This window comes from Paramormyrops kingsleyae, chromosome 14 (genome assembly GCF_048594095.1).
Source record: "Paramormyrops kingsleyae isolate MSU_618 chromosome 14, PKINGS_0.4, whole genome shotgun sequence".
NCBI lineage: Eukaryota > Metazoa > Chordata > Actinopteri > Osteoglossiformes > Mormyridae > Paramormyrops > Paramormyrops kingsleyae.
Genome location: NC_132810.1, coordinates 20,403,763 through 20,429,453, shown reverse-complemented (window position 1 = coordinate 20,429,453; position 25,691 = coordinate 20,403,763). Strand labels below are relative to the sequence as shown.

General features: G+C 44.7%; 1 protein-coding gene across 11 annotated transcripts in view; it reads right to left on the bottom strand.

The window, feature by feature from the left end:
• The window catches only part of LOC111857990 (utrophin-like), a 65,671-nt gene that overhangs the window by 20,429 nt on the left and 19,551 nt on the right, over positions 1 to 25,691 (bottom strand). For 3 of the 11 annotated variants that reach the window (XM_023839328.2, XM_023839331.2, XM_023839341.2), the window contains exons 2-12: positions 22,161 to 22,318; positions 21,377 to 21,533; positions 15,627 to 15,756; positions 14,412 to 14,656; positions 14,141 to 14,284; positions 12,720 to 12,786; positions 11,877 to 11,937; positions 8,017 to 8,078; positions 7,641 to 7,718; positions 916 to 1,114; positions 527 to 612 (exon numbers count right to left, since the gene is read on the bottom strand). In XM_023839328.2, coding sequence (XP_023695096.2) covers positions 527 to 612; positions 916 to 1,114; positions 7,641 to 7,718; positions 8,017 to 8,078; positions 11,877 to 11,937; positions 12,720 to 12,786; positions 14,141 to 14,284; positions 14,412 to 14,656; positions 15,627 to 15,756; positions 21,377 to 21,533; positions 22,161 to 22,318 — 1,387 coding nt within the window. The other 8 variants (XM_023839330.2, XM_023839339.2, XM_023839334.2 and 5 more) reach the window with 7 other exon arrangements.

The window sequence follows — 25,691 nt, the reverse complement described above, 5'->3', positions numbered from 1 at the left end:
TTCATAGGAGGCCTCTAAAGGTGTCAGGCCTTGTTACACAGTGATATGTGTGATTTCTCCCCTTGGTCCCGACGTGCCGACCAAAAACAGCACTCAGAGGGATAATTCTTCTGTTGCATTGGACATTCTTCCAGCTGGAATTACTTGGAAGTTACATATAAAGTAGCCATGACTATCATATCTGCACAGACTGTTTTAACAGTTCTGTTAGTGTGCGAGTTATATTCTAGGTAGACTATGCTACATATTACTGTTTTTGGCATATATTTAATATTTCTAAACAGCTTTACATTTTTATAATACCTGTAATATATTCTTAATTGAAACTAGTTTAAATAATTGTTAAAAGTAAAACAAAACTAGCTAGACACAAAAAGCTAGAAAAAAACACTAAAAGACAAAGAGAAAAACCACATTTCATTTTGCACTGAATGATGATAAAATTGTTACATATTCAGGAGACATTACAATAATTTAACACATTAGGACGGACGGATGGAAGACCCAGAGCTTTGTGTATACTTGCATTCATATTTGTCTTCCAGATGCCCTTGGGAGAGAGACAGCAATCCAATTTTCATTGAGAGCGCTTGAATCGTCCCACTCCGACCTCTACAGAAAACATAGCGAAAACATCAGCTTACTAATTAGCAATGCCTGGTTGGTTATTCAGGCTTCTGGATTCATCTCCAGCAGTTAACAACATTTGGCAGGATGATACTGTCATAATCTCTCTATGGGCATGTCAGTTTCATTTTCTACTAAATTTTTGCAGTACTGCACCACAATATTGGGTAATACTACACTTTTAATAGTTCCTCATTTTTCTTGTTTTTAATAAAAATGTTGACACTTGAATTCTATTACAGTCATTTAGTTGTTTGTGCTCTGAATGGCAAGCCAGCATAGACGCACATGTCGTAAACATTGAGAAGCCAGTTGAGACACAAATCCACGCAGAGAGGGATGTCGACCAGTCCCCCGTGGCTTTTCCCCAGCAGGTGATATATACTGGTCAGGCAGCTGATGACGTCAGGCACGTCTAACAGCCTGCCATTTCTGAGCTTATGCTGCTCGAAAATCTTCTGGGCTGTGCTCAGGTCCAATAAATCAACTGAAAGGCAACGGACAATGGCATTGTTTATTTATACACAGGCAAAATGTGTGAGATGAATCTGAATGCATGACCTACAAAATGCATTCATTTCTTAAAAAAAAACCATCACCATCAATATCTCTGTTACTTAATTGTAGGTCTGTAGTTTCCTCAAAACTATTGATCAACAAACATTTCCAAACGGACAGCATCATCCTAAATGACTGCATTTGAAGGTAATATTGAGCAGGCCTTCCTGTTTTGAAGCATTGACATTAATGGGAAACAAGGCATTTGGAAAGCCATACAGAACATCTGCACCTACCTGGCCTTTACGTCATGCAATTGTTGCCCTTTACACTAAATTCAAAACAGCAGAGTGAGAGCAGAAGGATAATTGACTCTGTTGGTTCAGTGGCAACCTTCGCCTATAAATCTCGTTCCTTTGCCTCAGAGGGATGATGAATGCATCATTGTAAGGATTGTAAGTCATTTCCAAGCTAGAGTCTCTACAAAGCAAGCCAGTATAGCCATGAATAAATATGTTCTGCTTGAACAGAGGACCACTTCTTTGTTGCTTTGTTTGGGTCTATAAAAGGGGACTTTTAGTGTGTTGCTACATAAGACTAAAGTTTTTTTTCCTTTATTGGGATGCAACAGCTGTGTTCAAATAATATATTCTTTATATAACTATTGTACATATATACTAACCAGTGATCAAAGTGTAGACCACAGTATGCAAATGTTAAACAGAAAACAATAAAAATACTTCTGTTTTTACCAACAAGTAAATTTTTTGTTTAAGTCAATGAAAAGCAGAATCAAACAGAATTAGGATAAGATTGACCAATCATTTATGCTACTTTAATGTATCTAAAAAGGATAGAGAGGTAGACTGGCCCTCACACTACCCTTCATGGCTGCCTAAACCACATTGTGTATCCCGACGCAATATGAGGTTTGATTGAGTCTGTTCAATTACACAGCCTATTAAATTTAAAATTTATAGTGAAGAGGCGAGATAGGCTGCTAATTGAGATAATTGGTTAATCTGCAACAATGCAAGTCGGTTTGGGACACAGACATGGATTTGTAATAATGCCAAGGAGGAAACAAGACCAGAAACACTACCAGGAAGAGAACAGCAAAATAAACCACACAGCCCAAAATGGATACCTTAATCAAGCCTGAGTTAATCAAAAGAAAGCTAATTAGTAGTTGAATGTTTTTTTTCATTCAAAGACTCTTCATGCATGGTTACAGTAGATCTGGAGTCGATCCCAGTTATACATCGAGGGGATTTTGGACTTAAGTCTCTTTGGACAGCAGCAAGAAACTCACACACACAGAGCTGAGATACGAGGCTACAAGATCACCCACTGTGCCACCCAAAGGCTGGATTCAAACTCTCAGCCTGAACTGTAGGGCAAAAGGGTTCATTCCGACAACAAAGAGCAGGTAAGAAACAGCAAGCTAAGGAAGTTCTGTTTCCAAACAGAAACTCCTTACATCTTTATCTTAAATGGTCTTCTGAGAAGGCCTTACTGATACATACGAACTAGGGTACTTTCACACCAACTCAGACCTATCACAGTGTGATTTATAATACAATTAAGTCGATTTAATTAAATATTTTAACAGCCTCCATGCTGAATGGAATAACCCCACCAAAAAAATCCCTCTAGATAACTGAATAAAGCAAAACATGACCATCAATATTGTAGATGGTGGAGAAGAAAAAAACGTAGATGAGCATAAATATTGTAACATTGTCTAACGCTGTAGAGTACAACTTATAATGGAAGTAGCCAATTACAAACCATTTCTGAATCACTGATATGTTCTTTTATATACATATATAATTAAAACTACAAACAAGCACATTCTTCTGGACTAGCTACTTTAAACGAAGAATAATAGAATGTTTTTTTTTTTATTTGAAATGATTAATGATTATCTGAGGGTCATTAGTCCTCAAACAATTAAGTAACTAAAAGACCGATTAAATGAATCACTAAGTCACTCTGATTTCTTTAACCCTTCCCAGACTTTAAAGACATTTTATAACCAAAATCAATTCTATGCAATACAAGAACAGCCACATGTAATTTTACAAGGCATATAATTGCAATTAAAGTTAATTAATTACAAGTTCAGCTGGAATAAAATCGCCATACCTTCTGCCCATAGAGGTCTATAATTATTATATTTTAACAGCACAACTATAATTGTAAAACTTCAGTCCTATAATTAACGGAATTAGCATTTTTCCTAACATCTAAGGTGGAAACATGGACCGGAATTCAAGGTTATCATGTAAATATAATAAAGTATAGTAACTCAGATTGAACGAAACAAAGAAACGAAAGAAACAAGAGTGACAGACAGTGAGGGAAACAGCACCGGAAATGAAAAACCCATGTATAACAAACATCAAATAACATCCTACGTGCATAATACAAGGAATACACAGTGCATTAATACCATTAACAATGTGTGTTGATGAGCAGGGCCGCCACTGAGCCCAGAAGATTCAGTCTGTGTCCTTTTTCAGAGCCCCATGGCTGGGTGACTAATCCAATATTCAACAGTCAAACAAACTGAAATGGCAATGACCTGAAAAAAGGACTTTTGCCCAGACCAGCAGGGGATCCAGCAATACCTTTTCCCCATGATTTTATTCAGGTTAAACCCTTTGCAAAATAAATATTTCACAGAACAGCGATTGGGTCCCCTAAGACTAAGAATACATGTACTAGCCATGCGTGAAAAGCTTAATGTCTTTCCGCAACTTTTTTTGTTGTCTGGATGGTAATTAGAGGAATAATTTGCATTGCTTTGCTTGAGCCGCACATTTAAACGTGTTGAAGCCACTGCTGGGAGCCTAACGACAGCTGCCGCAAGGTCAGAGTCAAGCTTATGCTTCTTACCGAGCTGTGACAAGTACTGCAAAGTGAATGGCTGACAGTGAATATTATGTTCATCATAATATTTGTCACACCCTGCTCCGTACGATCCCGATGTGTGCCACGCCCCCCTCATTACCTCGTGTTCAATCCTGATTGTGCTCGCCTGTGTCCTATTAAGTCTAGCTTGTCTTGTGTATTTAGTCCGTGTCTAAGTCAGTAGTCCCCAGTTCCGTCATTGTATTGTTCTGGATGTTCGTTCCTGTCTTCCCTCGCCTAATAAAACCCCGTTTGTCCGTATTGACGGCTCCGATCGCCTGCTTTTCGGCTCGCCCGATCCCGAATCCTGACAGAATGACGGAACTCCAAAACGAGCTCAGCGCTACTGGGGGAGGAATCCCCATGGAAGAGGAGTTGGTCCAGTGGACGAACTACCTGGAACTCCAGGAGGATCCGGTAGCTCGTTCCTTGATCGACAGGTGTTGGGACCTCCTCCTGGGGAGGTTTCACACCGGTGAGCAACGGCCGCTAGTCGAGGTCGGCAGAAACCTCCAGCGACTGAGGGAGAGAGCGGCAGTTTGGCTGGCCCCCCTGGGGTACCCCCGCTTGGAACCGCCCCCCGGCTCACCATCTGCCTTCCTCCCGGTCTTCCCCAAGACGGCAAAGGCTTCCGCCGCCCGGCGAAAGACGTCCGTCCCCGAGCGCATAACTGAGCTCAACGCGGCTTCCGCCGCTCAAACCCCGCCTCTACCTACAAGATCCGGACGGCGGAGAAAGAGGCGAAGGGGAAAGGGAGAAGAAGCCGCCCAGACTCTCTTCTTGGGGGCTTGCTCTCTTCTCCCTGCCTGGGACGATCTGCCCGCGGCTGCGCTGTCTGCTGCCGCCGCCGATCTGCCCGCGGCTGCGCTGCCTGCTGCCGCTGCCGCCGCCGATCTGCCCGCGGCTGCGCTGCCTGCTGCCGCCGCCGATCTGCCCGCGGCTGCGCTGCCTGCTGCCGCCGCCGATCTGCCCGCGGCTGCACCGCCTGCTGCTGATGCCGCCGCTTTGCCGGCTGCACCGCCGGCTGCTGATGCCGCCGCTTTGCCGGCTGCACCGCCGGCTGCTGATGCCGCCGCTTCGCCCGCGGCACCGCCTGCTGCTGATGCCGCCGCTTCGCCCGCGGCACCGCCTGCTGCTGATGCCGCCGCTCTGCCCGCGGCACCGCCTTACCCGCCTGTCCAGCCTGACCCGCCTGCTGCCGCCGCTGATCTGCCCGCGGCTGCGCTGCCTGCTGCCGCCGCTGATCTGCCCGCGGCTGCGCGGCCTGCTGCCGCCGTCGATCTGCCCGCGGCTGCACCGCCTGCTGCTGATGCCGCCGCTCTGCCCGCGGCACTGCCTGACCCGCCTGTCCAGCCTGACTCGCCTGTCTTGCTTGACCCACCTGACCCGCTTGTCCTGCCTGACCTGCCTGCAGTTCCTGCAGCTGCTACCACTCTGGCTGCAGCACCCGCTGCGGCGCCCCCTGCTGGCTGCGTGATGGCGGCGCCCCCTGCTGGCTGCGTGATGGCGGCGCCCCCTGCTGGCTGCGTGATGGCGGCGCCCACGACGGCGCCCCCTGCTGGCCGCGTGATGGAGGCGCCCACGACGGCGCCCCCTGCTGGCCGCGTGAGGGCGGCGCCCACGACGGCGCCCCCTGCTGGCCGCGTGATGGCGGCACCCCCTGGTGACCAGGAACCAAGGGTGCCCGCTGCAGCTCCGAATGAGGTGCCCGCCGAGGCGCCCCCTGCTGGCCGCACACCCGAGGTGCCCTCTGAGGTGCCCCGTGCTGGCCACGTGACGGCGGCGCCCGTCCTACCAGCACCTGAACTGCCTGTCTCGCCTGTTCTGCCGGCACCTGAACTGCCTGTCTCGCCTGTTCTGCCGGCTCTTGAACTGCCTGTCTCGCCTGCCCTGCCGACTCCTGTCCTGCCTGTCTCGCCTGCCCTGCCGGCTCCTGTCCTGCCTGTCTCGCCTGCCCTGCCGGCTCCTGTCCTGCCTGTCTCGCCTGCCCTGCCGGCTCCTGTCCTGCCTGTCTCGCCTGTCCTGTCCGGCCAGCCCTGCTCACCGGCAGTCGCACCGCCGGAGGATGACGCCGCTCTGCCCGCGGCGCCCCTTGCTGGCCGCACGCCAGCGGAGGATGACGCCGCTCTGCCTGCGGCGCCCCCTGCTGGCCACTCGCCTGAACTGCCTGAGGTGGCGCCCACCGCGGCGCCCCCTGCTGGACACCTGCCCGCGGCCCTGCCCGAGGCCGCCTCTCCAGTCCTGCCCGGCCCGCCTGAGGCCACGCCCGCGGCCCCGGCTGCATCACCTGCAGCCATGCCCCCTGCTCTGCCCGAATCTACACCCTCGGGCACCTCCTTCCTGACTCCCTCGCCCTTACCCCGGCAAAGCCAACGCCCCCCAGGACCCCGCCTCTCCGTCTCCAGCAAGGGACGGGGACATAGGCGTAGGGCCCGGGTCCCGCCCGCCCTGCCCCCTGGCTCGCCCGTTCAGCCCCTGGCTGTGGCTCGGTGGCTGCCTGCGGGTCCTCCGGCTCGGGGTCGGCGGTCGCCGCCGGGTCCCCCCCTGGATCCTCGGTGCCGGTCCTCGGTCCCTCCTCCGGCTCCATGTCGGTCGCCTCCGGGCCCCCCTGCTCCGGCTGGGCGTCGGACGGCGCCTTCGCCGGCTCCGGCTGCGCCTCCGCCTGCCGCGGCTTCCCCCTTTTGCCTGCCTGCACCGGTGTTCCCTCCTGCTCCCTCCGTGTCCCCTCCGTCACTCCCTCGTCCCGTTCCCTTGGCCCCTGGGTGGTCCCCTTCAGCTCCCTTCTCCCTCCCGCCTGCGGCCCCTCCGGCCGCTGCCCGTCGCCCGCCTGGGCTCCCTCGTGCTCCCCTTGTTCCTCCTCCCTTTCCGTTTGTCCCGCCTGTCTCTGCTCCTCGTCCCTTTGTTCCTCCTCCGTTCACTCCTGGCCCTTTTGTTCCGCCTGTCTCCCCTTCTGTGTCTCCCTTCCTTGTTTGCCTGTCTGCCTTCCCTGTTCTGTGTCGTCTCTTGTCCTTCCTCTCGTCCTTGGTCTTCTGTGTCTCCATCCTGTTCCCTGGTTTTGGTTGACGTTCTGTTTTGTTTTCCAGGTCCTGTTTTCCCGGTTCGTCTCGTCCGTCGCCTCTCCTCTGGCGCGCCCGGTGTGCGCGCCTTTGGGGGGGGGTTCTGTCACACCCTGCTCCGTACGATCCCGATGTGTGCCACGCCCCCCTCATTACCTCGTGTTCAATCCTGATTGTGCTCGCCTGTGTCCTATTAAGTCTAGCTTGTCTTGTGTATTTAGTCCGTGTCTAAGTCAGTAGTCCCCAGTTCCGTCATTGTATTGTTCTGGATGTTCGTTCCTGTCTTCCCTCGCCTAATAAAACCCCGTTTGTCCGTATTGACGGCTCCGATCGCCTGCTTTTCGGCTCGCCCGATCCCGAATCCTGACAATATTACTGGTTTATTAAAAATGTAAATAAAAAGACTTTAATAAGGACAGGTAAACTCTGTATAACTCTCAACACTGTCAAGGGTGGGGGGGTCGGGGGGGTGCATGCAGTAACTGATGCCTCGGGGGACGAGAATAACCTCCGAAACCACGTTAGACAGCGGCGATCACTTACGGCACAAGGTCCTCTGCACTCGCCGGCTCTTCATGGCGGTCCGGTAGGCCGAGAAACGCACATTGTTCAGGTTGGCTGCTTAGCAGAGCAAACGTTACATAATTAGGCAGAATGTGAAAGGAATATGCTTACACACAAAAGAAAATACACGCAAAAATATGGTACAGTTCCTAAAAACAGTCGACAGTTCAAATGGGAATATTTTAATATAAGCATGGCTATACAACAAAATTTGACTTCAAATGACTAACTTTACATTAGGTTCAATCACAACACACTTCTCTGTTTTTTGGTGCTTTGTGGACCCAACAGCGCTTGTTTTCTGAAAGACCACGATGCATGACAGTGCTTTTAAGAGAGAAAAGAGAAAAAATACCTAGTGAACGATAGAGCTCTGTCATTTTTGGATGATCCCAGCAGGTTGTTTGAGTCTCATGGCTGTAAAAAAATAAACAGATAAACTCATGAAAGTAAGCTTTTACTGCAATCATACTTGGTGGCTGAATTCTAATTACTTTTTTACAAATGCCATTATATATTTAATTAATGAAAAAAAAGCAATTAAATACTTTTGATCTGCAAATCCATATTCAATCAATTGCAAAATTGCCTAAAATGCCATGGGTACCATCTTCATGCTGTATAATGCCTAGATTCTTTTTTGTTATATTTGTTTTGTTCATTTTACTGTCTTCTCAGAGTAAAATCAGTCCTCTCCTTCTCTACAGGAAGCCATCCACGGCGACAGAACAACATCTGCTGTTTCCTGCTTGACAAGCCTGAAATCAAATAATCAGCAGTCTCACAATGAGCTCTCTGATATCGCCTCATCACCCAGTTTGCAGTTCACTAACAGAACTCCTGCACTGAAGAACTTCACATAATTATCCATTTTAAAATACTGATTATTATTAGATATAGTCCTTTCTTTCTTAGTCTTTCAGAATTTGTGTTTTTTTTTTTTTTTTTACTTAGTTGTATTTTATTAATGTTTGGTTAAGTTTTAAGGTTGTGGTTGTGACAAGGAATAGTATTTTTCTCCTTTACAGATCAAATGTTCCTTATTAAAGTCTTTTAGATTAAATGATGCTGATGCTGACCAGTGAAAAGGGCTCTGTAGACCTAGACAGGTGTTCATCAATATTTACTGGCTTCCCATTTGTCTTGGGCGTTTACTGAACACAACTCGCAACTTCTGAAATGCGTTTAAGTCACTCACTATGGAGACGCACAATTTATTTGTTTGTTTGTTTGTTTGTTTATTTAATAAAACTGAGCCCGTTAGCCGGTTGAGCCCGTGTATTATTCCCTAAAATTGACTGGATGTGGTTTACCTGCGGGTCACGCCATTCGAGGGACAATAAAGATTAAGAGACGACTGATCAGTGCAATGTGGCTTAAAAGGAAAATAATGCAATAAAGGAACGATTTCACAGAGCAACAGCTGCACACAAGCAGACAGGTGGAACCCTAGTGTCTTTGTGCTAACTTACCTGGCCCCTATATTATGATTATTATTATTATTATTATTATTATTATTATTATTATTATTATTCAACCCCTCAGTCCATCGTCCATAACCACCTATCCTGCACTGGGTCATGGCAAGCATGAGCCCTATCACAGGAATCATTGGGCACAAGCCAGATGTTCAAGATTAAGACTAAAGTTAGGTTTATCGATCCCAGGGGGACATTCTGGAAAACTGAAGTTCTAAGTCAGGTTCTCCAATCATTACACCAAGGAACAGTTGGTGGTAATAGCAGTAGTAGCAATAGCACAGCAACATTATCTTGGTAATTAGGTAAACAAGTGTTTAAATAGGCCATTAACTGACACATTGCTATTGTAGCCATTTTCACTCACAGGAAATGATTTGCAATCATTTCTCTGATGCGCCATATCTGTCCTCTTAAGCATCCTCCATAAAACATCCTCAGATCTTAAAGAAAAACAATGCTAAACATTGTTTAGACAATACTGTTTAAACATATGCTTATTTTCTTCGCAACCATACACCTTAAAACGATCCCAGTTTGTAGAAGTGGAAATGGTTAATGGTAAATGCACAATAGCATTTGCACTTTCAGGACCAGTATGTTGCAACCGACCAGTTATACGTCACAAACACGGTTATCCTTCCCACTGCACGCATCATCTTTGTAGGTCAATGGTAATCTGTGAAATAGCATGAAGTGTGAAATAGCTCAGTATTTACAGTATAATACCAACAGGATTATTTTTTTCTAAAGGACATTATAAGATATTTAAAGATTTGTCTGTTGTCAGTTTCTAAAAATAACTTTATATTTTATTATATGTATATTTTGTTCTAATATGTGAACACAAAACCTGAAAATGTTTGTGGTCATGTCATCTTCCTGTGTATTTTATAAGAGTATCTCAATGAGAACAAACGTTTCTGGGACCTGTTTTTACATTTTTAAATTTCAGACATCATTATAAACAAGTAAAATAGTACACATAAGAAGATTCACATTACACTGCACGGAACCTCTATTCAGTAATAGTAGATGCTAAACAAACTTTATTTGTGATGTCATCTGGGTAAACTCAAATGTTCTTAAGACACAGCCAACTTAATACAGTTCATTCGGTTGATTTAGAGAGAACAAGTCTTAATGTCTTCTACCCAGGAGACAAACAAATGTCTAATCTACTTTAGTGTCTAAATCATTGTCCTACCTGAAACAGCTTTATCTCCTACATCCCAGAACTTAGTTACACCACAAGTATCTAATTTATCGAAGGTGAACACAAAGATGAAGGTACAATTACATCTTAAATGTAAGCAAGCAGTGTTTAAGCCAGCAGTCTGCTACTCCGCTTATTGTCTTTGTGTCATGGAAATGCAACAGGTCGACTGACAACTGAAGGTAACACAGGGAATACAATGTTTTATTTAATGCTTAGAATGTGCTGGGGCAATATTACATTGTTGTTTTTGTGTGTTTCTGATGCTGGGGGTCACCCAAATTAATATGGCTGATATGCTTATAGAGGTCCTTTTTAAATTTATAGCCAATTTTATTGCAATCATTTCTCATTTTGGCGGCAAGAAGCAGGATCCATTCCAGACCTCTGGAGCCGTGGGGTTTGCTAGTTTTCAGAATCAGCGCTAAACCGCTCCCTTCAATATGATGTTTTGGAGTGTGAGTTGCATCGGCTGACATGCTATGTTTAAATGGAGTGCTAACTGACAGACTCTAACAGGCCAAGGGATCTTTCAGCAGTAGAATTGTCCACCGTAGATTTAAACTGTGAGATCTTAACCTGAATGACGTTTTTTTTCTGCTTCAGAGGAATTCTCAGTTCTGTTGTAAAAGCAAGGTCAAAAGTTTAATCTAATTAAATAAATGGACAATTAAAATTAAGGGTACATTTGGATTTATATATCTGAGGAGTGACACATGAGGTAGATCTAAGCATTTGGAGGTAGTATCTGAAGTGCTTTTTATGACTCCTACAAGCATGAGAACAACAGCTATTATTGCCGGCTGAGATGTCCTCAGATCAAACGCTGTAAGACTTTGACATTTTCCTTTCATGTCTACCTTGTAATCCGGGGGAAAATTACACAGGAGATAAATCTGGGAATAAATATGATCTGTCGCCTCGCTTCTGCCCAGCGGAGCACGACACGCGATGGAAAGACTTGTGGAGGAAAGCTGAAATCATCATAAATCTTCATTTATGGACACTGCAGAAAGACTGCTTTATCCACTTCTTTATGAATTATGCACAACCTCGCTCCCGGCACCCTCCCAGACTAATAAGTAAATAAATAACACATAAACAAAAGGGAAAGTGCAAATGGTCTATCTGCAAATATGCTCTAATTCTTTTTATAGCACGTCTTAAATTAAATAGGCGTTCTACTGCCTTAGGAGTTTTTTGCGGAGCCTGCTGTGGAATATTATACAATGCCCAGCATTACGGCTCTTGGCCTGCAAAGTCGATCGACAAACAAGGCCAGCCTTGGCCGTTACATGCCCCGTCTTAGCTCTGTGTTTTTTTAGATCTTGAAGATTTCCGTGGTGTGTCACAGCTCGAAAAGTTGATGCTAGCCTTGGGCTCACGTTCCTCAACAGAAACATTGTGATTTATGGCCTTTGCTTGCACTGAATGCCTCCTCTCTCCGTCCCATTATCGTCCCCTTCAGTCCCCTCCTGCACATTTCACCGCCCAACCGAGGAAGAGTAGAATATAACTCACTTTATGTAGTAAGGGACCTTGTTTGGGGAAACTGCTCTTTGCCATGGAAGTTGAACGGAAGCTGAGGGAAAAAAAACAACAAAAAAGTGCAAGCTACATAAAACAGGAAATTATTACTCAGCAAAAGACGACTAGGACAGGTTATACCATGCATTACGCATTATGCAGAAATGCAACGTCTTAGAAAATGAGCCACTATGACGATAACGTGAATAATTTGAAATGCAACCGTTGCGTTCGCCTGCAGGGCACGGTGGGAATGTGTTGCCTTGACAGGGTTGGGTAGTTTGTCACGGCTCTGGCTAATGGCATGAAGACATAATCTAAATGAAATAAAGCTTAATTCCCAGAATAAGAGTCTGAAGATCAGTCGGGAATTAATGCGAAACCCATTAAAAGGCAGAAACCCATGTCAGTCGCTACGGCCACTAAGATGCTAACAAGTTCGGTATTTACAGCTGAAACAGCATTCTGCCTCTTTTCTCTTAATCTCGCTCTGTCGGTATTGTGGTATTTATATCCCGGGTGAATAAGATTAGCCAGGATATTGCAAGACCAAATCCAATGAAGGTTAAAAGCCACTACAAGGAGCACAATGATAACACAGAGATGAGGGGGGGGGGGGGGCGGGGAGTGATTCGTCAACTGCAGCTTAATGATCATTTCATCACCATCTGAAGTATTGGAAGCTGAATTATTAACAAAGCAGAAGAGCTCACTTTGCTCAGGTTTCATTTGTGTGCTCAGCAGAGTATAAAGAAAACACATTTAAAAATCAAGCTGATTAATAATGCAGAAGAAGATACAGCAAAGACAGGAAGTCCCGACAGAAGGATTCCTTACTGGACAGGAAGTGCTGAGATGAGGGTCCCGTGTCCGGAAATACGCCAAATCGCTCCTCCATGGCCACCTGTTGACCATAAGTCAGACTGCCTTTTACAAGTGCACCATCTAACAATATTTGGATATTCCAAGAAAGCTCTTCATACTGAAAACAGAATTTCAAGAAGTTAAATAATAATCTGAATCAGTCATTTTTTAACCAGTTTATATTCATTTATTTGTGTGTGTGGAATTTGAGGCCTTTTCACACTAAATTATACTTTTTTCTGATGCTTAACAGTGAATCTGGACTGGAAATAGCTGCCATGAGGACAGTGTGTTCATGGGGACACATAAAGTCTAAAAGTCGCTAAAGCAGATAAAGGCCATGAACTTTACAGTGTAGGTGAGCGCAGTATAAACTCTTGTGTCAGCAACTCTCTGGCGGGCTGAAATGCTCCTCTAATTGCTCCTTTAAAGCATTCACAACTAACTTAGCTTTCACTCATGGAGTGAAAGTTTTGCTTACACAAAAATGTGCTGAGGGCAGAAGGAAAATTGATCGGTTCAGAGAGACAACCAATCAGATTAGAGAGGAGATGGGTCCAAGCAACTACAGAAGACGGGACCAAGCAATCAGATGTTTTGCTCCCACTTCCTCTAGTTGCTTGGATCCACCTCCTCTACAATATGATTGGTTGTCTCTCTAATCATTTTTTCTTCTGCCCTCAGAACATTTTTGTGTAATTCAAACTCCCACGAGCTTAGCTATCACTCCTTATATTTCCTGGTAGCTGACGATATATGACCAAAAAATGGCCCCTAGCAACAAGGGTCCTTGGTATGTTGAAAGCAGGTTTCAGAAAGTAAAGAAAGCCCAACCCCTAAGCGTTTTTGTTCCGTTATCCGAGTTTTGGTCTTGGGCGTGTAGAGGTCAGGGATATGGCAACCGGAGGCGTCCGGAGCGAATTGGTCACACGGGTGTCGCTTTTTAGGAAAGCAGCTTAATTACCGGTGTCCTCCAGAAGAACTAATCGATGGAGGCACTCAATAAACCTGCACGCCGGAACCCCGGAAGAGAGCGAAGAGTCAAACCTCGTCAGAGCACAATGCAAGGGCATTCAGTGGAGACAGCTCTAAGTCTTTCATTAGGGATGCCAGACAAAGCCATCTGTGCCGGCAATTTAGAGGGAATTTAAAACAGATAATTTCTTCCTGTTAAAATCAAGGCCCAGGTGGAAGAGAGGGCATGGAGGGGGTAAATGCAAAAATTCGGAAATGGTAACTCTCTTTAGGATACCAAGGACCCGTGGGAGGGCCAAGCTTTTTGTAGATTTTGACAGTTTTTCCACTATACTTTTTGAGACTTTTTCCACTATACCATGCTATACCAATCAGGATGTAGAGGATTAAAAAAAAATCAAAGGAGGAACTTTCCACACCTGTATGAGTTTCCAGTGCATACCGAGGTTACTGAGTCTGGACGTGTTTTGGGAGAGCAGAGCTCCGAGGGCTGGGAGATGGCTGGGGCTGCTCTTCGAAAGCGTTGCGTCAGATTCCAGAGGTGCGATTTCCTCCGTGAAGACCTGATAGAATCAGACAGTACTGAGTGAGCGAAAGTCTGCTATTGTCTGAATGTTGAAAGTGCTATGTGTCTCCTATAGGAAAAGCTCATACTGTTATATTAAACCTAGACCTGGCTTCAGCACTCACAATAGTCCCCTGAATTTGGTCCAGTAGGGATGCAATGTCCCCCACGGGCTTCCCGGCTTCTCGTGGGTCCTGTGACTGTTGCCTGGTCGTCCCTTCGCTGTCCTGCAGCTTCTCCAAGGCTTCCTCCATGTTCCTCTGCCAGCCGTCCACCCGGCCGCTGAGGATCTCCCAGCACTCCCGCACCGCCTCGACCCGATGGCGGACGACCTCGGCCGTGAGCCGCGCCAGCTCCTCCCCTGCAGCCTCTTAAGGAAGCAGGGGAGGAGCTGGTACACGGCTCAACTTGGAAAATTACGCTCATTAGCCCCATTAGCCCACTGCGGGGCCGCTTAGCAGTTAGCCAAAGGCTAACTGTCTGCTCTTCCTTCAAACAGCCTCTGATGTTGTAATACTTCTGCTCACCATCACCTTACATTAAACCAGTCACTCTGCCCCCCCCCCGCGACTCCTAGTGTAGTGACTGTCTGTGGCCAGACCTTGGGGACCTCATGCAAATGCATAATTTGGGGGGGGGGGGGGTTGCAAACACAGCCAATGATTAAATAATTACCTTTAATATACATTTACCTTTAATTAACAGATGAAATATGCCTTCCATATTAGAATTTAACCTTTTATTACTATTCTCTACTATAATATTCTAGAATATTCTAGCTTCATTGCTCAGGAAAAAGCATACTTAAGGATGAAGCAGTAAAAACAATCTGCGACTGGGTGTGTCACATGATGTCATTGTGTTTTCGATGGTCACATACATTCCTCGCAGGCTGACATCCCAGGCCGAGATCTACATCCCAAGAAAACGCTACATCCCTGCCACCGAAAGCCTGACAGCACGTTCCACCAAAGTCAGTGAAGCTGCGCTTCCCGGAGTCAATGAAGTGTGCCATCAACATGCTCTGATTCACGCCCCTGAAAATCCAACTCCCTCTCCACTTGACAGCACAGCCTGCCTGCATTAGGAGTCAGGACTTTGACTGGCTAAATTAAGAAGCCCCCACTGCTGTAACCTTAAGAAGAAAGACAAAATTCACAGCAAGAATCTTGCCCGTTAGCCCATTTTGAAGGATATACACAGCATTAGTGTCACATTTGCATAACTTTACAATTCGTATTAATCGTGTGAAAATACATTCATTCCAAAGCAGTATCACTCAAGGACACAGTAGTACGAAATACATCAGCGTTTCCTGGCACCACCAGCCAATCGCTCACCGCGTCTGGGTGTGGAGCTTTCCCATGGCTTACTTGCTTCATCCACGGCTTGGTCGGCCAGTAGCGTGCAGGCCTGGTCCAGTATACTGACCAATACATGCTCATACTTCACCAGCTTGGTCCTCAGGGCCTGTAAGTGGTGTGAAATTTCGTGATATTAGAACGTGAACGATTAAAACATCTCCACGATCTGCCTTTACGGAGAGATCGTTAATATCGTTCTACAGTACGCATTCTATCAGTGGCAGTTCAATGGCCATACACGCATCTAAAGCTGTTTCGTCAGCCAAATCCATTTCAATACGCCAATAAACCGGTGACAGCAAACAGTAGGTATTGCCTGGGATTTCTTCCTCTCTCCCTTTCGCACCCTCATACCAACATGCAACACATTCCGTATCTGGCGACGCAGTGGCCTGGACGTCATGGAAGAGTTGGTCCCTAGAAAGAATGCAACATCAGTCATTTGGAACTTGTTTGAATTTTTCAAGACTGACACAGAGTAAATGACAGCTATTTGCAGAACTTGCGAAGATCAGGTTCACACGTCGGATGGCAGCACGACAAACGTTTTTTCATCAGCGCAAAAGAAAACGCCCAAAAGAGTATGCTGACAGTGAAACAGCGAGGGGAACTCGTGCGAGTGCATCAGCTGCTACAACCACGCGGTAACATGCAAAATAGTGTAAAAAACAGACATGAAAAAGAATCGTGATAAGATCGTGGGTGGTGATCCTGTCTGAAAAACATCGTAATACAATATTTTTGCCATATCGCCCACCTAACCATATATAAAGGTTATCACTGAGCGAAGCAGGGGCCCCACAATCCTGATTTTGGCAGCTCAGGGTAAAGGAAGATAAATATTCTAATTAAGCATGAAAATACTCCCTGAACTTCATAGGCTGATAAATTTAATTATTGGTAGAAACATTGTTAACAACAAGTAGCAAGCTGGAAATCTCGCAAAGAAACTGACCTGACCAGACTTGGCCTGAGGAATACCTGTAGCAAGGTAAATACTGCCCAAAATTCAGTATTTATAAATACACTGTACTACTACATCAAATATATAATAATAAGGCTTTTAGTGTTCTACAGTAATAATAATAATTATTATTATTATTATTATCCTTGAACTTCACTTGACTTCATATAAAAAAGTCACATTTTCTCTCCAAACACCCAATTACTGCATAATCTCTGCTTATTTGAGACGCTTTCAATGACTTTTGGGAGAATGTAATTAATTTCTCTTTGTTATATGAACTTATCTGCAGCTAGCAGAAATGACACAAAATGCTTCCCGGCAAAAATTTTGATGTGTTTACAAAAAAAAAAAAAAAAAACTGAAACACGAGTTTAAATAGCAGAAAAACAAACAACAGGCCAAAGTGACTGACAGCTGCATCCACGGGCTTCATTTTCATTTCACCAAATTGATTACATCTGTTGCCACCAAAAGATGATGACCAGGGAAATGCAGCTTCAAACATGGATGGATGACTGGCCTTGAAACGTCTGGCAGAAAAGGCTCAAAGACGCCATCCCACGAGCCAGACCTTGAACCCGTACTCTGAAATCTGCAATCAGCCGTTTGAAATAAATTAATCAACTTTATGGCTGACATGTGCCAGGTTTCGCTCTCCGCACTGATGCGGGAAAGGTAGCAGGCGGATTAACTGAAATGGTCGTTTCCTGTGATATATTTCGGGCCCCTTTAATGTGAGCCTCAGGCCGGAGTACAGAGCGAGAAGAGCACTGAGATTTTAAAAACCAGGTCCTACATTCTAGTCTGTTGTCTGCTCTCTAGCCCAGTGTTTCCGAGTCTGGTCCTCGGGGACCCAGCGCCAGTCCATGTTTTTGCTCCTGCCGAGCCCCCGACCAGACAGTCTACATTTTTGCTCCCTCGGGAGCTGGGAGGGAGCAAAAACATGGCCTGTCCCGTGAGTCCCTGAGGACCACATTGGGAAACACTGCCCTAGGGACAATCCTGCACTACAGAGACCTTCTCTCTGAAGATAACAGCTTCACTCCATCTATCCTATTAGAAGTCCATAAAAGCCAATTCTACATGGATACCCACAAAAAGATGGCATATGTTAAAAACACAGGGATCCTTTTAAGTACAATATATGGGTAATAACTAAATTAAATCTGGTGATTTAACACTGTAAAAAGTGTCTTTCTCATCTTCTTCATATTATATCCACAATTCTATACACCTTTATGATAAACTATTACTTTTATGTTTTTTGGATATACCTAAAAAACAAAAAAAAAAATTGTAAAGATTCCTATGCCAGTGTCTTGGCTAGAGTTAATGGTAATACTCAAGTTCTTTTAGTCCTACGCAGGGAAATTTATGATGAAATGGAAGATGGCTTTTTATAGCTGCCATACCGCATGAGATCCATCAAGATCTCTCCATGAATTTCTCTGAAGCAGACTACTGGCCTCAAACTGAATTTTATTTAAAAACTTAAAATATGCTAACCAGCAAAACAAGTCAAGTAAAGGCAAATAACTATTCTTTAAGTATGAACTTTATTCAAGTATATAATCAGAGGACACACGGCTCACTCTGACTCTCCTTCCTCAGTTTATATGGTGGGCTTTGGCTTATACAGTTGGGGATGTACGTGATGTTTTGTGATCTGTACACTATGGATATTTAGCCAGAAACACCACAAGCATTTACTGATCGGATTGGAGGAGCATGACAAAATAGCAATAAATGTCTAAAATGTGTACATATATTTATTGTAATGCTTATTAGTGTTTTACATTTTTATTCAATGCCACAAAGCACATTTTACAAAATGAGATGGTTTCAGTGAAACCTGCATTCTTCAGAATGTTTTTTTTCCTTGTTTCTCTTTTCTAAGAGGCTGAATGATGAGTTTAATGATTCCGATTCCAAAGCTGCTTATGAGAAAGCGAATGGCTTAATTAATCAAACTTTAATCATGCACTGTGGGAAAAACTGAAGCAGATTCAAAACATATGCAAATAAAAAACCTAGAATAGAACTTCCAGAAGAATTTCTATAATAATAAAGAAGGTCCTCATTAGTGAAACAAGCAATCAAGTGGACAGACTTATCGGTGTGCAGTTATAAAATGTGGTCTGAGAAACGCGTAAGTGCAAAAGAAAATACACCACAGGCACCATTTGCCTTTAACAAGGTAAAGATGAGTAAGTGTGTAAAGGATGAAAATGATCGGAAGGAAAAAAACATACGTCGTAAAATGAATGAGTTACAGGCACCCCATTAAACGTGGTAATATTTTTTCCAAAGATAATGACTCTGAATCACCTTAAATATCTCCAAATCTTTGATGTAGGCAGAAATTGTCATTTTATAGCAACAGCACTAATAAAGTTATAATGGGGTATCATACTGAGCCTTGTTTCAATCAATCGCAATTAATCACAAATGTTTTTGTCTAGATCTGATTTTTTGCCACTTGTTTTAACAAATGCCATATTTTTTGATACCTTAGACAGAATAGTGCTAGACAATCAACTAATAAACCTTGTGATCCATCAATCTTCCAAGCACTTATCCTACTCATAAGGATCCTGAAGCCAGTTCCAGGCAGCACAGGGCACCAGGCAGGGCACTAAGCAGGGCACCAGGTAGAGCACTAAGCAGGGCACTAAGCAGGGCACTAAGCAGGGCACTAGGCAGGGTACCAGGCAGGGCGGATGCAATGCCCATCCACCACAGCTCAGACACACAATCATACACTATGAGGAATAAAGAGACTCCAGTTAACTTCAATGCATGCCTTTAGACCGCAAAAAGGAAATCAGAGAACCTGTACAACACCTGTGTGACGTGGTCAGAACCTGCAAGCTCTCCACACAAAGACCAAGGGTGGGATTGAAACCCACAACCACAGAAATACGAGGAAATAGCACTACCCATCAAGACACCGTGCTGCGAAACATAACAACCTCTGTCACAAAATATTGCTACTAGATATTTTACCTCTGTGGTTTCTTTCCTGTGTATATAAACTCCATATTAAACAAAACAGCTTTCAAATCTCAACTTCCACTTGTCGACACTACATTAAAGTATTCGCAAAGTAATTTATTTACGATTAGCCTCAAACCAGATGTTTTCATACTCCATAACATATCCAGGTAGCTACATCCAGGGCTACAAAACAGCGTGGAGGGCGGGAATTAAAAGAGCAGATATTCAAAGTCAGCATACCAAATCTAGTTCACATTCTCTGACTTTCATGTGCCCAAATTCATTTTTTACGCTCTGGAAAAGGCGTTAAACAAATTACAGAATCGAAATCTCTCTTTTTCCAAATTAATACATGTTGGCATACAGATTACAAAGATCCCTTATCAACACTGGCAAGTCGACATATTTTAATTTAAGTTTACTTTTTCAAAAAGTGACTTACAGACCGTTGTCTTGAGCTGTGCTACTTTTTTTATAGCCGAACAATTTATTGAAGCAATTCAGGTTAAAAGTTTAACACCGAGTCCATTCATCCATCTTCCGACTACTTATCTAGTACAGGGTCAAATCCAGCCTAGAGTCAGCATGGGGGTACCAAGGCAGGAGATGCCAGGATGGAATGACAATGATCGAGTGCGGAACCTGAAATCATTTGGTCCGAAAACCTAATTTCTTAGTCAACAGACAACCTCCTACCAACAGACTGCATTATGAGGTATGTAATGCTTTGGACAGATGTATACATGGTGGACAGAAACATAGAATGGAAATGACAAAATTATTGCTACACTTATGCTGTAAAAGGGTACAATTACTTGTCACCAGGGCTGTACCCTCAAGAGTCTGTCAACTGTATCTTAGCTGTAGGTAAATGTACCTTTTAAGGTACAGAAATGGACTCTGAGGAACATTTTGTACCATTGGGGTATATTAAATTTGTTTGTACCTTGGAGACCAAAACTGTACAAGGGCTGTACCCTTTTTTCTGACGGTGTACATATTCAAACAGATTGGTAGAGGTGCCAATATTGTCCTACAAGGCAAAACACAGTAACTGCACTAACACTAAAAATGGTTTCGAAGTTTGTCGTCGCAAGAGACAACTGAGCCTAAGAAACTCAATTTCTATAAAACTCAATTTTGGGAAAACATGCAGTTGCAGTGTTTTGCTTTTTATGGCAGAATAGCTTGAAGTCAGAAACCATTATGTTTGATGGCCACTAGGGGGCATGAAGTTTAAGGGCCAGCATGAGGTGACATTGAGGTCACAAATGACACCTCAGAAGGAATCAGAATACTCAACAAACATGATTCCTGTCTTAGACATCTTGCCGAAAAAGAATACAACACGTTTATTTTATTTATTCTCCAACCTGAATTAAAGCAGCCCTTAAAAAACATCATCTACTAAAATTTTGTACTAATAAGTAAATAAAATGAAGGAATCTTTTTCCAGGACCACTGCCCAGGGAAAAACACTTTATAACCAACCTTGAGTTACCCAGCATTTTTTTGCTACACCCTATTTCCTTATCATTGCAATTGCAACACATAAAATTTTAACCTGAGCAACAAACATATTTAGATCCAGTTAATGCTACAGCAAGTGGAAAAGGCAATCGTGTTTTTGTGGCTTGCAGGGGGCTGTGGTAGCAGAGCTCGAACCAGCTCCCCGTCAGTCACAGGTCCAGGGGCTTTAAGGCCATGCTAACCGCAGCCCCCTGCTGGACCACACATGGAAGTGCCAGAAAGGGTCACTGACCACGCAGCGGCTGTGCTGTTGCCGTAAGGTCAGGCCGTCTCCTCCGATGGACCCGCACTGGTTCAGCTCCTCCTCCATCCGGCGCAGCCACTTCCACAGCTCCTCCAAGAGTGATAGGAGCGGACCCCACCTCTCCACAGAGACCTCTGGGAGCACCCTGCGGGGAAAATCACCCATCTCAGCTCCCGGTGCGGTCTCCCCCCTCCCCTCCCCCTCAGATATAGCTGCCACATCATCTGGAAAGGCCACCGGTAAACATTATGAGCCATTTTCACGTCCCAGGGAGCAAAGTTAGTCCCAAAATCTGTAAAAATCTTTCAAGCTGCGTGTTGATTGATATTCCGGAATATTCCCTCTGACAGCCTCAATGTATTTTAATTATGCAAAACAATTGCGACAAGACATCAGAAGGCTACTAATGTAATACAGGCAATGCACCCCTTACAAAATTACACTTATATGTACATGTACATTAATTATTTTGCCGTGCTGAAGAGAGAGATGCTCAGCAATGTGATTACACCCATCTAGGGCATTTACCAGGCGTTTGCATGCATAATGGATAATTCTGTTGTATTGTGAGTTGTTATTCGCTCATGGGAATGTAACAGCAGCTCAGATGTGCGCGTCGTGATGGGATAATCCATTACGGACGGAGCGTGCCAAATCAACATCGGACCTGGATGTGCTTAATTGCCTCGCTGTGTTTTAGTACTTACATTCTTCGGAATGGTAAAGCATTGTAACTAAGCCCTCCCCCACCCCCATCCGTGGGTGGACGGACCTACTGTCAATCCTGGCCTTCAGTTCAATTTCACTCTCCACCACCCCGCCGGGAGGGTGCGTCGGGAGTGAGGCATCTTCAGCAGCGCCCCCCTTTGGCCGGCCCGGGTCAGCGTTCCTGAAGACATCGCCGTGGGAGTCGAGGTCCAGCTGAATGTCCTCCAGAGGTAAAGATCATGGAGAAGGTACAGAGAAAGTTATAATAGAGGGAGGGTAGTTTTAGGGGGAAATAAATTATAGGAGAACTCTAACTCTTTTGAACAGTTGTGGTTCTAGAGCACTTCAACTGGGGGGCAGTTGTTCTGTTGCGGGGGGCATATGCATTTGACCTACATGCCCTCCAAGTATTACTTACAGTTGATTGCCAGCATTAAGCAAAAGAGCCGATGTTACTTATGCAATGCATTGCAGTTACATTTAGTTGTTTTTACGGATATGTAACTCACTCTGATTTCCTGTTTAGACTGTTTTGCTTGCACGAGTTTGATTCTTTTTTTCTGTCGTTAACTTTTCACCAACTGAAGAGACTCGACCACCCGGCGCACGCGCGTTAAGAGTCCGTCAATAAAATGTGCTAACGTTTGTTTCGCCTTTTCCCAGGGCACAACATTTTAGCCCACATACAGTATATTAATATAAACAATAATATTTTTTTTCCAGAGCTAAGTAGCAGACATATCTTGGGGGGCGGGGGCACAGGCGGCCCATGCATTTAGTCACGGGGGGACTACCCCACCACTCCACCCCCAGAATCGCTTTTCAAAAATTAAAACTACGCCCAGAACAAGAAGTTTCACTGTCTAAAAGCATCATAGTGAAATTTTTATTTTGTGAAGACTGTGCAATAGAAGGGCAGTTTTTTTCTAACTTATCCTCACCTTATAAAAGAAAAATTGCAGCGGGGAGAAAGACAGTCTCTCAACAGACACATTTAATGGCTCAGAATTGTTGGCGATTGAGTAAGCTATGTCCCCCGAGCAAACGCCGCCTCCCGTAGCCGGAAAATTGCGCTGTGACTCGCGCTGTTCAGCCGTCAGATGATGCGACTTTCAACTATTGCGCAGATTTAGAGAGAACAAAAGCCCTGATGGAAATCAGGATAATTTAAATTTAGCGCGAACAATCAGCTTCAGTCACGCTTTATAACCTGTGATGGGAGACTCCACGGGCGTGCAGTGAATTCCAGTAGCTAAAAAGTTTTAGTAAGTTATCAATTTAATCTAATAAATATTCCCCAAACAAAGCCGAGCTGTCAACTCAGCGAGACAGTACATCTTCATCAGACATCCCCCAAAGACAGATCGCTCATAAATCCCGTCACGTAATTCTGTGCGGATAAACACGCATTTGACGTTACAGAGAAATTGTTGATTACTGGCAGTGTTTTTGGTCTCCTGTTAAGAGTATATGAAAGTTTGCTCGGATTTCCTTGGAGCGACCAGGTACAATTTTGAAGACGGTACTAGAATAGATTACTAACACAACCACAAGTCTGTGTCTTTCATTAATGCCTTTGATGACGTTATATATTTTAGTTTTTAAGTTGAACACAATTATATTTCAGCAGCCAAACACGCACAAAGAATTATGGCCGTTGTTAGTATAATGATAACGTTTACCGTGCAATAGTAGATGTTTATACTGTATTAGATATTTTGTATACTGGATACCAATAAGCTTAATTTTATATCTTCTGGACAGCACAAAGAAGAAAGCCATAGAAAGGTTGGGAGAATATGCAAACGCACACAGATCTATGGTGGAAATTAAAGCCGTAAGTGTGAAGACATTGGACAACAGCGCGTCCCATCGCGATGGAGGACCCTTCGCTACATAAAGCCATGAGGTGAAAAACACCCATGAATGACGGTGATGATGCCTGCAACAACACAGATGTGAGATTTTCATCTGGTGGCTGTTAGAGTGCCCAGGAATGACACTGGCAGCCAGGGAAAAGCCAACCCCCCCCCCCCCCCGGGTGGATTTTATCACCTATAAGAGGGGTGTGAGAGATATGATCTGGTGGCTTCACTGCCCCGCCACCGACAGATGGGGGGGGGGGGTTAGGGTTAGGGGGGGGACTCAGTGCCAGTGGACCTTTTTCTCCCATTTGCTTGCGGTGAGCCTTTAATTTAAGCTTGTTTAACCGGGGGTGGGGGCTATACATAAATGCAAAATATTATTATAATAATTATTATTATTATTATTATAAACACACAAAAACATATTTATCCATTATCAATCTACTGAGGCCCAATTTTTCCATCCTACACTGTCATGAAACAAAAGTTCCAATCTGTACCTTTTAGGGTAAAATTACTTGTCACTGGGGCTGTACCCTCAAGGGTCTCCCAATTGTACCCTATAGCTGTAGTTAAATGTACCTTTTATGGTACAGAAATGGACTCTGAGGAACACTTTTGTACCACTGGGTGTACGTTACTGTTGTTTGCACACTGGGGGCCGTACCCTTTTTTTCTGGCAGTGTATATCTGGAGTTTTGTTCTCTCTCTTTTTTGTAGGTGTCCACCAACAGTCCAGGGGTGTGTGTTTAATGTTTAATTTAGTGATGCTAAATTGCCCTTGATGCATGGGGGTGTGAGTGGATGTGCCCTGCAGTGGAGCAGGTCGTCCCCTGCTTTGTGCTTCACGGCCTCGGCTCCAGATTCACTGTGGGCCAGTACTATATGAGCAGAAGATGGATGGATAGATGGACAAGTAAAGGTCAGCAGGTTTATTGACATGTGAGTTCAGAGAGATTCGTTTTTTTTTTTTTGGTGCCATTACAAAGCAAAAACAACATCTCCACGGGCCCCTTCATTTTGGAAAAGAATATTGGACTGATCTGTGCTGACAGGTCATTGCCTTGCGGCTGAAATAAACCCGAAGGTGAAGATTATGTTGCACCTTGGCCCTCTCAGAAATTATAATAATGACCCACAGTACGGAGGTCTGAACCCAGGCGCCAAGTTCAGAGGTAATCATCTTAAAAAAAAACTGGAAATATACCCATAATTCTCTGCAGAGCATGAAAGATTTTCCGTGGGCATCTTTCACCGCTGACATTCGTCGGATAACTGAAGCTGGGTGATATTAACAGTTTTAAGAGACATCTTGCTGAAGAGATTAACACCTAAAATCCAACGGGATGGCAAGCAGTATTTTGCAAACAATTCCAACCCAGGAGGGGGTCGGACCTGGTCTCAATAAAACGAGCGCGACAGTTTGAAATCAGCTCGATGGCGAGCGAGTGCCGTGTGTTTGTAGAGCACAATAGCTTGAAATCTCAGCTTCAAAGAAGCGAAGGGACACAAACAGAGATAGAGGACTTCAAAGTGCCAGCTCTCTTGGCGTCCTTCCGGACGGACGATTGCGAGGGGGGGGTGCTGCAGTAAAGTGGCAAGTATCCGCCACACTGCCGCCTCACAGCGCGGGGGAAACTGCGCTGCCGCCTATCCCTGCCCAAAAGCAGACATCTGTCGGAGGCTCGGAGTGTCCCAGCAGCAGAACATACGTCTGAGATCTCAGGCGT